The 14,948-nt window shown below is 38.6% G+C and overlaps 1 protein-coding gene across 1 annotated transcript in view; it reads left to right on the forward strand.

The window, feature by feature from the left end:
- Window positions 1–10,685, forward strand: part of ADCY8 (adenylate cyclase 8) — a 120,756-nt gene extending 110,071 nt beyond the window's left edge. The window contains exons 15-18 of the mRNA XM_083867583.1: window positions 648–794; window positions 6,072–6,164; window positions 8,357–8,471; window positions 9,976–10,685. Of these exons, the coding sequence (XP_083723709.1) occupies window positions 648–794; window positions 6,072–6,164; window positions 8,357–8,471; window positions 9,976–10,463 (843 nt within the window). The 3' untranslated portion in view covers window positions 10,464–10,685. The remainder of the gene's footprint in view (window positions 1–647; window positions 795–6,071; window positions 6,165–8,356; window positions 8,472–9,975) is intronic.
- The last annotated feature ends 4,263 nt before the right edge of the window (window positions 10,686–14,948 follow it).

A 14,948-nucleotide genomic window follows, 5' to 3' on the forward strand; every position in this document is an offset into this window, starting at 1 on the left:
AATGCAAGTGGGAGCTTATTCCAGGGCATATTTTATCCTAATATCCTTCTGTCACTGATCCCTTATAAACTGCTTTCTGTCCTCTCCAGTAACTCTATTATCACTCCCACTTCTGTTTCTCCCTCCTTTCGAACCCTGAGAGCAGGAACATCTCCCAGAGTCAGGCAACCAAAAAGCTCCACACCCACCTTAGGAGAACCAGAGTTTACCAGAGAGTAAGGGTTTTCTGAAAACTTGTGAATAAACAAACTTGTAAAGAGCTGCAGTGGTGTGAAGTACAAATTATCCACCAGAAAATGTGATAACTGGTATTTGTACTTGGTAATGAATCCTTCATGTCTTCAAGTCATTTCCCATATAAATTAAAAGCAAAATTTCCATTTCACTTTTGCTGGTGTAGCTGCTTTACATGAGAAGCAGAAATAATTGGCATTCAAAAAAAGGGAAAACTCTGCATATAATCTGCAATAAAAACATTAAGAGCTGTCAGCCTCCTCCTGTTGAACCCGGAGCAGTTAATATACTAATGCTAATATCGGATGTTAAAGTATTTTTCATGCAAAATAATTAAGAAAACTATTTTAATTGTTGCCAATTACATTTTGTCCCTTATTTTACCACTTCATTTTTCCTCATTGTTTTTTTAGGAATTATACTCTCAGTCCTATGATGCTGTTGGTGTGATGTTTGCTTCTATTCCTGGATTTGCTGACTTTTATTCCCAGACTGAGATGAATAACCAAGGAGTAGAATGTCTGCGCTTACTGAATGAAATCATTGCAGACTTTGATGAGGTAATACCATCTACTAGAGGAAACCTGAGAGTGTTTAAAATATGAGTTTCCAAATGGCAAATATGTCATCCTAAATTATCAAATTTGGTAATTATTTTGCTTCCAATAATTCTCTGATTTTTTTTCTCATATTACAATTGTCTGATTTGCTTTTTTGCCCTTCATCCTGCCAAACATTGGTAGGAATGATCTAATGAGACAGAGAATGAAAACAATGCTCAAGTATAAACATCCATAAAAGCACAAATCTGTACCAGAATATCTGAAAGTAGAAAATACTTCAATTCTGCAGAAGAAAGAAGTATGAGCATATCTGCAACTGTTCTGGAAAATAGTGGTCTAAATACTAACAGGCAAAGATGTTGCTTTAAATGTGTTGGTTGAATGGACTCAATGAATATTAAAGGGCAAAGCAATGTCCAGTTAAATGTGAAACACGCAGCTCAGAAGCAAATGTTAGGTAGAGAATGAAAGGTGGTGGTGACATATTAACTGAGAAGACTTGTCTGGCTAGGAATTTTATAAAGAGATAAATGAAGTTCAGATGCTTGTTTCACTGAGGAATTCAGAGGTGAAGGGATTTTTTTTTTTTAATGGAAAGGACACAGAAAGGAAAAGGAATTTATTTAAATATTCTGTCCAGTTAATTTCAGAAAAGGAGCTAAGGAGGGGAAAGATAAAAAATAATAATAAGAAAAGATAAAAAGGAGAAGAAAAGTCAGATCCCCAGTGTAGCTTTTGTTAGGTGGAAGCAAAGAAAATTTGGTAAATGAAGAGAGGAAGTCAGGATAAATTTGCATACTCTCCAAAGCAGTTTGTAAGGAAGCTTAGACAGGTGGTATCATGTCCTGCAATGAGCCCAAGAGGAATTAAGAAAGGAGACAAATCATTGGTCAATGAAAAGCTTTAAAACAATTTCGAAACCAGGAAGGATGAAAAAGTACTGCCAAAATTAGCTAGCAGAGAGAATTTTAATCTCTATACTGCAGACATTTTTCAGGAGTGTCCAGCACTCCTGTGCTCCCAGAATGGTAAAAATAGAACTGGAACCACCTCTACTTATCAAAGAGATTGGACCTATGTAGAAGACTGCAATGGTCCAGATAGAAAAGGGAAGCAGAAAATATCCTGGTATCATTGGTCTGTGATCTCCATCCTGGGCATCTGCATGAGGGAATGAGTGGTTGCTCACAAAGACTGTACCAAGGCTAAAATTACTGACACTGAAATTGAGAATTTATCCATATAATTGGTATGGTGATACTAAAACTACAAGTGAGAAATAGAAGAATTCACAGGAAACTCTTCCCTGTGCATTTTAACAAAGAACAAAATTTCTCCATCACAAGAAGAGCTCTGTCACTTGCTAAGCTCCCGCACTGTATTCCCCATGGGTATAAATCACTGCTTCTTACCTCCAGGATCTAGCACAGCTGTCAGCATCCTTCTTGATTAATAGTTTTGTTTTTATTTCCAGACCTGATTAAAATGATTACCACTCAAACTTTAATTAATTCATAGCAATAGTCGTTGCATTAAGTTATTTTGTCATGCACATTCATGTAATCTTCACAACAAAATTCCTTTGCTGCTCTGGCAATTACTGAAGACAAGGTTTTAATCAAAACCCTAACACAATATTACTGTCAGGCCCCTAACACCTTCTCTGTAATTAATAAAGGACCTAATTAGAGACTGTATTATGTCCCAGACATGTTTCATTGAAGAAGAGATATGTTCTTGGTGCAGGTAGCAAATGAAATTATGGGATCCCCTGCTGACTGCTAACCTACTTGCAGCATGGTCATGTCATTAGTTTACTCTGCCTGAGCAATCTGAAAGGTGATATGCCAGACAGAACAACTGAAAGGAGTAACCTTATCCACAGAAAAGGAACCAGAAATCATTCCAGGTGCAATGTTTCAGGGCTAGCAATGTTTCCATGTAACTGACACTATACAATGTCACTATTCCTTCCTTTTTCCCTGTGTTCCTTGCCAAGATTGCCTGCTGTTCCAGTACAGCCCCGGGAGCAAAATGCAGATGTACAGCTTGAGAGCAGAACAGCTCTGTTATCATGGGGAAACTCTGCTTCTCAGCATCAAGTGAGCACCTCTGTAGAGACACCATAATGCAGAAATCTTAGCACAGGAGTGTAAGACACAGGCACCTGATGGCATTTGACACATCTTAAGTGATTTGGGGCACCCACACGGGGTTATCAGCTCCCATACTGCATTGTCAGACAACGTGTGTTGTGGAAGCCACTGGAGGTTTTCTAGGCAAGAAAACTCTGGATCACACTGGACATACATATTTAGACAACTGAATTGAGTTCCTAAGCTCATATCAGATTCTACACTGTGAATTTCCTCTTTTCCCTACAGAGATAATAATACTAGAGATGATCTGTCTACAGGGCCCAAATGATGCATCTAATGTAAGCTGTGGTAAAAATACAAATTGACCTGGTTTGGAAAATGTGATGGGTACACAAGAAAGAAATCTGTGTTATTTCTTCTTTTTAGAGGGTTTTCCTTGTTAATGCAACACAGCAAGGTTACAGTCTGGATCTGTTACTTTGCTTTCCACATAATAGATCTATGTTAGAGAGACAAAGCCAGTTACAAAGAAATAGTAAATAAATAGTGAATGTTGGAACAGAACCTGTCACTGATGACTGCATGGGGTAGGTGCCCACAGAGGAGTGTCAAATTGTGGCTGGGTCTTTCTTAGGGAATGGAAGAATGTGATACAAAAGTCAGTTTTGCAGAATAGGTGGTTGACTATTGTCAAAATACAACCTTCACTCAGTTGTTATTTTTCCCTCATGGTTCACAAATTTTCTGACTTCCAAATTATCCGGTCTTCCTGCCAGCTGAGGCAGAACAGGAGGTGCTAGTTTCTGGACTGGCATAAAGAAACAAATATGAACATTGAAAACTTACTTTTATAATTGCTTTTTATATGACTGTAGTTCTAAGACACATAGAGGGCTAAACTCCCTTTCTTAGAAATTTTAGACCAAAAAATTAACATTATAACATTTCTGCAGATGAGTCTTGAAGGATTTTTTTTCAATGTAGTATTCTTTCAAGACTTTTTAATCTGTCATTTATGTATGTTAATGTTGTACTTGAGATTTGTTTTTTCAGAACAGCTTTATTGTTCACAGATCCTTTTATTTTCCTGCATTTTATTTATCCTGCAGTGATTTACAGGGTATATCACAATGGATACCAATGTATTATATTGCCACAAGCAGAGGTTTCAACAGAACACTGGATCCTGCTTTCAGATTCTTTGATTACTTTGCATTTGTGTGCCATGTCCTGCAGTATTCTTTTTTGTACAGTTTTGTACATGTGGTCCCAGGGTCTGACCTCCACACAACCTTGGCTGTACATGAATTGCAGCATCAAGCCATTAGTTTCTTTTTGGATACAAACCACATTCTAGTGTTTGAAGATGTGTCCCTGGACTATCATGTTAAATTAGCAGCCTGCTTTAAATGTTTTAACAAATGGCAGCTGATGCAGGACTGGGTTGGAATATCTTTCCCCAATATCAAAATCCATCATCCTGTCATACTATGAAGAAAGTAATTAGTAGACAGATCATTATTTGAAAAAGGAAAGAAGCTATTGGACAAGCCATATAAAACAGGGGGAGGGGAAAAGAAACCAACAGGAGATTTGGAAACGGTAATGAATGAGGAAAGAAAACAAGTGAGATCAGTTTTTTTTTAAATTGCATTACAGTCAGTGGTGTTTTTCTTTGCTAAAAAGGGTAATTTTAGATATTTATTATAAATTTTAAATTAGTGTGCTGTTTGCTGTTGCTTCCAGCAACCATCTGGAAATGAAAATATGGACTGTTTCAAGCAAGACCATTTTCTCCCCTTGCCCACACACATGGTGCTCTCAGACTGCTCAGAGGCAGAGCTACAAGAAATTATCTTTTTCTTTAAGAGAGCAGTTGGAAGAGCTGCCCTTGAAAGACAGAAAGGTACACAATGGGCTGTTCTGGCAGTTTGAAGAAAAATGAGAAGCAGGTCAAGTCTTTGGACTTTCCTGGCTTGGACAGGAGCCATTAACCATATGGCTTTGTATTCCCTGTGTGCAGCCTCCCATTAGAGACAGATGGTGTGATATCTGCACACCAACAGCAAAGCTTCCAGGGCCCCAGAGCTGGGGCTGACTCTGGCTGGGGTTACTGCAGTGGCAGGGGATATTTCATGTTATGCCTTTGGTATGTGTCTCCCTTTGAATGAAGCAATCCCTCTAGTGGACAGGAAATTCCAACCCACAAGATGGAAAACATAATGCACAAAAGTATAATACAAAAAGAAAGGGGAAAATATTTTGTTACATTTTTGCCTGACCACAAAAAGACTTTCCATTTAAACCTCAACAAAACTGAGCCTTTAGAATTGAAAGTTTAAAATTCCTTTTCTTGGTGAAGCGCTTTTTTTCTCCCATGATGCCGTAACCATATTGATCCTTAAATTTATTAGATACTATACAGCTTATCACGAAGTTTCACAGGGTATTTGGCATTAAGACCACCAACAAATATTTTCCTGTGATGAGGTGATTAATGCCCATATCTCACACTCTGTTGTCACTGAAAAAACCCACATCCTGAATTCTGCTAAGGTCTTTCAAGGAATGTAAGCTCTGGTTTTTATTCCATGGCAAGTCTTTAGGTAAACCATAAATATGGTCTTGGAATAGGGACCAAACTTTCACTCCCACTTCATTCAGTGCTTTAGTCACTCAACTAAATTTATTCTTCCTCTTCCAGAGTCTCAATCTTACAAGTTCTTTATACCTACTTCACACCCATAGCTATACAAACCCCAAATAGATACGGGGATTTACCATTTCCCATCGGTTCTTGGAATTTTTGTTAGAAGGGGAAATATATAACAAATGTATAGAACGAATGATCCAATGGACATGCTGGAGTCCAATCTGACACTAGGTAGAGGGAAGCAGGGGATGTAAGAGGACTTGGTCTCTTAAAGGGTTTTTTTGGAGGCATCTACCTCCATCCATTGACTGTGTAAGGTCATAGAATTATAGAATGGTTTGGGTTGGGTTAGAATGGAATTCCAAAGTTCCAGATCAGTGTTCCTCAGAACCCAGAATAAATTCTGTTACATAACTGACTGGAAGTTCCACAGGTGTAAAGATACATTCTCACATCTTTAGAAACATTTTTGTGTTAAGAATTAAAGAAGTGACAGTATTTTTCTTTTTACATATGTATTAGTTACTAGGTGAAGAGAGATTTCAAGATATTGAAAAAATTAAAACAATTGGCAGCACATACATGGCCGTGTCAGGATTATCACCTGAAAAACAGGTAAGAGGATACTTTTCTTTAAGAATTAAAGCTTGTGATTATTCTGACCATTCATATTTGAAAATATAAGTGTTATCTTCATGTTGTTCATAAAACTTGTTTTGCTAAAATAAAATAGACATTTGGGGCTTCTGGCAGACAGCAGTTGTACTTCTTGATGAATTGAAATGCCATCTTGTGCTTGGAACAAGAACCATATGGATTCTTTCCTCAAATTTAGGTTTAGAAGAGAAAAAAAATTCCTTTCAGTCACACCAATGTGAATCTGGATCAGGTCTGTCTGTATCTTCAGCCATACTCTAAAGCCACCTCAGTAACTCAGACAGGAGCATGACTGACAACCTCCAATAATGAGGAAGAGAGAGGAGCCATTAACTGTACTTATGCAAGTGTAATGCTGCATTTATACCTTTTTGATACAGCATATCTACAGACAGCATGAGAACTACACATCAAAAAGAACGCAGATCATCAGTTCAACTGATGGACAAGCAAACCAAGTTGAGGGGATAAATAGCCACAGAGGACATACACACAGTCAGACATAAACCTCATATAAGTCAGATGAGAGAAATCCATTCATAATTCCGCACAAGAATTTGCCTGGAAACAAATTAGATGAGGCTCTAAAATACATCCAACGAGAAGTCGTCTGTTGCTGAAATCTGTTTTTTTGGCAACTAAAGCCTGTCCCCAGGAAGAGCAGCACAAAAGGGGTGTGCTGCCCCTGACGGGGCACAGGCTGGGAATCACATTTGCCCACATTGATCACAACATCTGAAAAGCAGAAACCAAATTATCATGAGCTTTATAAACCAGAAAATTTCCACTGTTTGTTAAGAATACATTATAAAACACATGGAGTGTAACTAGCTGAGCGTCTCCCGCCTACGGAGCAGCAAGTGATGCTGACAGCTAGAAATCCATAAAACTAGATATGCATGGGATTTTTGACTGTCAAAATGCTTCTGTGCAGACATGAGCAAAGGATAGAACACCAGGGAGAATAGTTGGTTATAGCTACACAGCTCCTAATCACTTCCTTTAACTCTTGATGGGGGTAAAAATTCAAAGGGAGAAAAGCTTCACTGCCTTTCCAAGACTGATTAACTTCTCTTTTCTTGAACTGTAATAGCTTAATGGAATTTTAATGGATGTTTTAAATATACTTGTCATACATACATGTCTGTCACCTTGTCAGCACCTAAGAGGTGCAGGCTGCTGAGGGAGGTTGGCATGCTCTGAACAGAGCGAGTTAAAGGATAAGGACCAAGCATGGTGTGAACAGAACTGGGTGATGCCAAGGAGATGTTCATGTTCAGTATTAAACACACAGGATGATGAAAACTGTAAGGGCTGGACTGCATGACCCAGGGAGAGACTTACAATCCTTTGTACTAGGAAATGGAAATTTGAACAAAGAATTACCTTGTTTCAGAACAGATGAGAAGACGTCATACCATCACTGGGCCAAACTCACAGCTGTTCCTTACTCTGCTGCCTCTCTTGAGAGTCCTTGCCCCATCATCTGTTCTGTTGGTGTTCTGGGAAGATTAAAACCTACTGCTGGTCCCCAAATGTACATTGACTGCTTTGTAGGAATGGAAATGGAAGAGAAGGAGCAGGGAGGGACTTGCCTGCCCTAAGCAAAGGCAATTAATGAGCTACAGAAGAGCCTTTTCTCTCTGTCTTAACCAACCCCAGATTACCTGGCTTGCCCTGTTGTTCATGTCATCATTACATCTCTGAGAGCACTTGAATTGATGTTTTTCCTGGGTGATAGTTTCAGCAAAGGAGGATTACACATCCTTCACTTCTTTCATTCTACTTCTTGCTTATGGGGGTCATCCCTTGTTCCCACTAGATTTTGACCCTTGAGTCTGAGCAATATCAATCCTCTCTATACTTTCTTTCTCAGTCTTAGACATGTTTCACATGCCTTGTTAATTCTCATGATTGCCTGTCAGATTGTTGACAGAAAGTTACTTTCTCTGGCCTTTTAAGCTGCCCTCTATCCAGTTATACAAGTATAACATGATGGGAAACATTACCATTAATAGCAGTGTACCTCTCTTTCATCTAGAATGCTGAGGCTAGATTCCAAATGCAAACACTTGCTACTTGTAGGGATGGGTGGCAGCTGGGCAAATGCAAAACTTTATTAACATTATTGGTGTATAACTTTTCCTCAGCAATGTGAAGACAAATGGGGACATTTGTGTGCCCTGGCTGACTTCTCCATAGCTTTGAATGAAAGCATACAGGAGATCAACAAGCATTCGTTCAACAACTTTGAACTCCGTATTGGTAAGCATGCTTCAAACACAAGAGTTAAAATGGGGTTTTGTCTGCAAGGATGACTGAGTGGAGGAACTACAATCCAGGAACACTACAAGGACGTGCAAAATTTAAGAGAGTCCAAATACCGTATCCTCTCTTTTCAAATTGACTTCAGCCTTGGCAAAGTCAGAAATATGAAATACTCCATTTGCAGAATATAGGCCCTGATTTTGTGATTGCAGGACTTCAAAATTTCAGTGAATTGTGAACGGGGAACATAATTAATTTACTGTCTTCAGTAAGTCTGGTATTAAGAATCTGCACATATAACACAGAAAGTGAACAGGACAACCTAGATCCAACCCCAAGACTGATACTCACGCAGTCTCTAATTAATCTCCCTGTATAATATTTGTCCCTTCAGTAAAGGGACAAAAGTAGATTTTCCTAAACTTTGGGAGTAGTACTTCTGTTTTGCACAAAAATTGAATTCCATCTCTGACCTGACCAGTGGTGGCAGCTCTGAATTCCTGTGATGGATAAGCTGTTTCTCTGGATGGAATATCCTGCATGGCCACATTAAAAAATGGCTTGAATATATGGCACATAGCAAGAGTAAATTTGATGACTTCTCATGCTGATTCGATCATTGGCCAAAACAAAAAAGCACCTGGAAGGGAAATGTCATTTATAGATAGCCCTTTCATAGAAAAACTGAAGTATATTCATCAGTCACAGTATGGAGGGTCACAGCATCACTATCTGATCTGCACTTCCTAACAGTTTTGAAGGCAAAACACATAGTTCCCAAGATTTCTCAAGGAACAGGCATCCACACTTAGGAAGTGTGGATCACATTAAAGATTTCGTAGAGCATAAATGCAAGAGTATTTGATAATATTTCTATCATTATTAAAAAAAAAAATCTTGAAAAAAAGAAAAAAAAAGAAACTAAAAAACTAAAATCTTTTTCCAAAAGATATCTTACACTCTACTGAAATTATTCTTATATCACTGTTATAGAAAAAAAAAAATAGCTATTCCTTGTCTTTTTATGCAACAATCTTACAAAACGCAGTCTTTCAATAACTCCCCAGAATGCTTTATTATTTTTACTTTACAGAACATAAGAATGCAATTTCTTGACTGTATAGCACTAACAAGGTCGTCCTCAACAAGTATAGTTCCAGAAACCTTTCCTACGAAGTTTTCAGGAGCTTTGGCAATAATGTGCAGAATACAGATAACAGATGAGTATTTTGAGTCCACTGACATGGGTGTCCCATAAAATAACCCTGTTGATATAACTTTTCAAGTTTTCTAGATTTTGCAGGTTGTTTTTTGTTTAATTTCTTTATATATGCACCTCTTTCTTAAGCCTATAGATAAGTGTATCTGAACCAGGCTTCATATGGTTCTTAAGTGCAAATATAGGTTTTAGTCATTATTGTATACACTTTATCTTCCATTTTTCATTTCTTTTTCATTTTTTTTTTTTTTTTTTTTTTTTTTTTTTTTTTTTTTTTATTAGGGATTAGCCATGGCTCTGTCGTAGCAGGAGTTATCGGTGCTAAGAAACCCCAGTATGATATCTGGGGCAAAACAGTGAATTTAGCAAGTCGAATGGACAGCACAGGTGTCAGTGACAGAATACAAGTGCCTGAAGAAACGTATCTGATCCTGAAGGACCGGGGATTTGCCTTCGACTACCGGGGAGAAATTTATGTCAAAGGTATCAGTGAACAGGAAGGAAAAATCAAAACATATTTTCTTCTAGGAAGAGTTCAACCAAATCCTCTAATCTTACAACCAAGAAAACTGACTGGACAGTATTCATTAGCAGCTGTTGTATTAGGACTTGTACAGTCTCTTAACAGGCAAAAACAGAAACAAATTCTTAATGAGAACAATAACTCTGGAATCATAAAAGGACATTACAACCGGAGGACTTTGCTCACTCCCGGTGGATCTGAGGCAGCAGCCCAAGCAGAAGGGGCTGACAAAACTGAATTGCCATAATCAGCATTGTTTGTGGGGTTGTTTTTTTGTATTTCTTTTATATATAAAAATAAATATACAAATAAAAAGGGTTTACTTTTTTTTAGAAGGAGTGTGATTTTTTAAATTTTTTTTAATGGTGTGATATTTCGATGACATTCAAATTCTTATATTTTATCAAGTGATGCAGCATCTCTCCCCAGCCAGCTGTGGTTAACATCTCAATGTCCAGACACAGTAGGTGTAGGCCACCAGCCTGCTGTGTCATCTACCTACAGAAAGGGGCAAGAATAAACCCCTGACTGGAAGGATTTAGAGCATGAATTGTGGAGGGAGCTAATGATGGTGTAAGGAGAAAATACTGTCCACGTTTTTCAGATGAAAGCAAAACAAAAGGAGATTGAGAGGTTCTTCTCATTTTTAGTTGTATTCAAGTAGATTTACACAATCTAAGGTAGTTGCCTCGTCCCCATAACTACAGGGAAAATATTGACAATACAGCAAAAGGGTTTTAAGGTGTGTCATCCACCCAGGTATGAGGATCTGGAAGACAGAAGAGATGAATTTTGTCCTAAACTCAGTGATTCCATTGAGTTCACTCTTAAAATAGACTGAGGTGTCCTCCTCACAGGTGGGTGACTGCACTGTAGATAAATTGAATGTTGGTGTCCACCTGACCCCTTGCACCCAAGGCAGGAGGTCAAGATTCTCCAGTGGGCACTTTGTCACATCCATCACTCCTGTTTGGAGGGCCCAAACACACTGTGGTGTCTTGACTGGCACACAGACAAACAGACAACAGAGTTACACCTTGAATGACACATCTGGAGCCTACAGCTGAATCAATTGTACAGTCAAGAAACTAATCAGGTTCTCTGGTGTTATTTTCCCTGTCACCAGTCTGAGTTGCCACCAAAACAAGCATTTTTTGAGGCTGTAAAATGAGTGTGTGTTGAAGTACAGCAAGAGACAAAACTCACTGCTAAGCTCCCACTCAGTTGACCCAAAATGAGGGGAAGCCAAGACTGAGAATACCCTAAATTATTTGTGTGCCAGCACAGACAGTCCTACTGAGGTGCTACAAGGACATCAAGTGCTACAAGCCCTGCATCAAAAGGAGGTTAACGTTTTGGGGACTGGCTAATCAACTTCACCTTGGAAAAAGTAAACACATAGCCCAGGTTTGTATATGCACTCGTGCCATGATTCACACCCAGCTGTAAAGCACATGAACCAACCTCTCATTGAGGCTGTTCTCAAAGGAGCTGGGTTTGTTTCAGTAAATACTATCTTTAAAGTAAATCACAGATGGAAGAGCAGAACCTGTAATCACACAGCAATCCCCAAAATAACCACACTCAAACAGTGCAGTGCAACATAGAGATGCTTTGTAAATACAGACTTGCCTTTTGCAGGCTGCTGTTACCTGGCCCTTAATAAAAACTCAGGGCTCTTAGGAGCACTGCTGTTGGATTAGAAGATGGCCAATTTGTCTACAACATCCTGACTAATACATTTTAGCAGACGCTACTGTTTACTAACAAAAGAGTTACCAAAGTGTTTAATTGTAATGAGATAAAAAATAATGTGTTTCATTGTAAAGTGACCCAGTGAATGGGCTTGTAGGGCAATGATTTATGAGTAAAGTGCCATATTCTGAAACAGAAAATAAAATGGACAAGTAAATTCCACAGCAAGTTGTATCACTGAATAGTGGGTCAGGAGAGAAAGCAATGAGCAGTCTGAAATCTTATACCCAGTGATGTTTCTACCAGTAACTGAGCTCTAATTCCAAATGTATTACTCCATTTAGTCCCCACAAATATCACTTTTATGCTACACATGGAAAATCAAACCCATCAGCTTACCTAGGTAAGTGCTGATGCTGTAAGAGATGAAGACATGGAACTGATGACATCTGAAGCATTTAAATTAATTTCATGTTTACTGTGGTATTTCAGGCAGTAAATAAGGAAGCTTTGGCTGGTTTAAACAGTTCATCAACACCTGCCCTCTCCTTAACAGCTTTTTTTAATATTTTTTTTTTCTGTGCTGGATGAGTCCAGTTCTCCTGGTCCTCTAAATATTTAATTCTTGCTAATAGCCCAGCTGAACTGGTTTTCTAATTCTCACCACCTCTGTAATGACAATTCTCAGTGAATGGAAGGTGTTAACTGGATAACAGGATTGGAGACTGGAGTTGTGAGCGCAACTGCACTGTTCCTTAGCACAGGGCCAAATTTCCTGTTTCTTATCAGAGACACAGATGTCTTTCTCTGTCATTCCTCTCAAAAATCCCCATTTGCATAACTGTGCTCCCAAGAAAATCACTGGCTAGTGAAACCTGAGTCCTCGTTGACCAGATAAAGTTTGGTAAATCAGTTCATTGCTGTTAAACCAGCTCATTGTCATGAGCAATTCTTTAGTGAGGAATTTCACTTGTTGCTGTAGCAGGTAAAGCCCTGCATGAGAAAATTTTTCTACACTTGCTGGCTATTTGTCATTCCAGCAACTGCATTGTTTTTTCCTTTTCATATGAGGTGACTTTATATGTTCAGCAATGTTATTTCTCATTGTAGCATCTGTTTACTGTGGAGCACAGTTATTAATTATGGTCTCAGTCTGCTTGTTGTGTTATGATACCGTTAGTGTATTCAGCTTTCCCTCAAAACCATCTTCAGGGTCTCTTGTTCATAAAGGATAGAATTGTTTGTACAAGAAGGACCTATAAAGCCAAACACCTAGTAATTATCCCTTGAAACAGGGATGCCTGGGTTAATAAAAGCAAATTGTCTTGATATCATAACACTTCAGCTGAAGCAGCTACCAAATATTGAGAACTTTCATAGATTTTTCATAGATTAGGAGAAGAAAGCCTTGGCAAAATTTGACTATATTCTTTGATGTCACCTTATTTCTTTCTACAAATGTGCTCCACACAGAAATAAACAGTAACAGGCTGCTCCCTCAGAAATTTGCATCTCAGTTCCTCCAAGAAGCTCCATGTCAGGAGCTCTTAAATGATTTCTAAATAAACAGGCTGAAACCCACAGCTTTTTTCTCTGAAAAGCAACATAAAATCAACTGCATCAAGGGTAGCTTATGCTTTGAAGTACTCAATCATTAAAGCAGATGGAATATTGACAATCTTGACAACACTTCTCACCAAAATCATTAACTTTGTAGTGCTCCAAGTGCATTTTGCAACCATCACACCTAAATTCTAGCAAAAAGTTATACCTGTAGCAAGAGTGTTTGTTTGAAGGGCAGTGAAGGAGTTTTTGTGTTAAGTAATTTATGCCATTGGCCAATTTTTATCCTGTCTATTTAGAAATTCACAGTTAGGTACCGATACCAGTCAAGGTAGCTACTCTTGGCTCACATTAAGACTCAAACCACTGAGTTTAACCCTACTGAGTACAATGTGATAGGTGTGATATCATTTAGAACTGTCTGCTAACAAAAAAAGCAGTTCAAAAATAGCTTTAAAGCACAGGGGGGGGGGGGAAAAATCACTCACTATCTTCAGTCTTAATCCATTCCTGATTATTTCACAGTTGTTTTCACATTTGGAAAAGCAGAGCAATAAATAAAAAAAAAAATCTCATCTAATCCTTTTCTCATTAGCAGAACTTCAGCTGCCTTTCCTAAGTGCGCTGGGAGTCAAGGAGTTTATACAAACACCTGGCACAGCAAAATGCCTGATAGCCAGGTTTCCTGGGGCTGCCCACTGTGGAGCAGCAAGGCAAGGGAGCAGAGCCTGGCTCCACAGCTGACTTGACAAACAGGCAGAAAAATAATCAGAGGAGCAGGAAATAACCACATTAACCATCGTCGATGGTACACGGTGAGCGTTATAATTGCACAGTCAACTTATTAACCTCCTCATCCATCTTCTTCTGGGCAGTGACACAATTCTGGGTTTGTGGTTTCCCCAGCTCTGTGTTTTGCTGGAGGAGGGAAAAAAAAATAAATATGACAGCAGAGCAGCTGGCAGATGGGAGGGAAGGGGTAAAAACTCAATATGCATATCTCCAGGCACTTGAGGATTACAGCAGTTTTTAAGGAATGCTCTCATTAGCTCTTCCAGAAGAACAAAATTTTCCATTGTTTACATAACTTTAGTAGATAAGGCCAATTTTTTTCTAAAAATTTCCTTCATTTCTGTCTATTTGCCCCCAAGCTATTCTATATGTGATAGCTGTCAGAGTAACAGAGCTACACAGAGACTGATTAATTCAGCTCTTTCATGTGAAAACAACAGCTATATGCAGGGCTGGTTAATCTCCTGTAAAATGCCATCTCATGCTACTTCTCCTGACCCAGATCTCCCTCATCTCAAGGTGTTCTGTCTTTCTGGTTGTGAAATATTTCCAGGTGACAGAATCACAGGATATTATGTTAATATTTATATACTGAACATGTCTCTGTTTCACAGTTCTTGCATGATCTGAGGGTCCTGAAATCAGTGCCTCCTTCAGTTTTGCAATATTAATTGAAAACAAA

Source organism: Zosterops lateralis, assembly GCF_965231275.1.
Source record: "Zosterops lateralis genome assembly, chromosome: 1".
NCBI classification, from domain to species: domain Eukaryota; kingdom Metazoa; phylum Chordata; class Aves; order Passeriformes; family Zosteropidae; genus Zosterops; species Zosterops lateralis.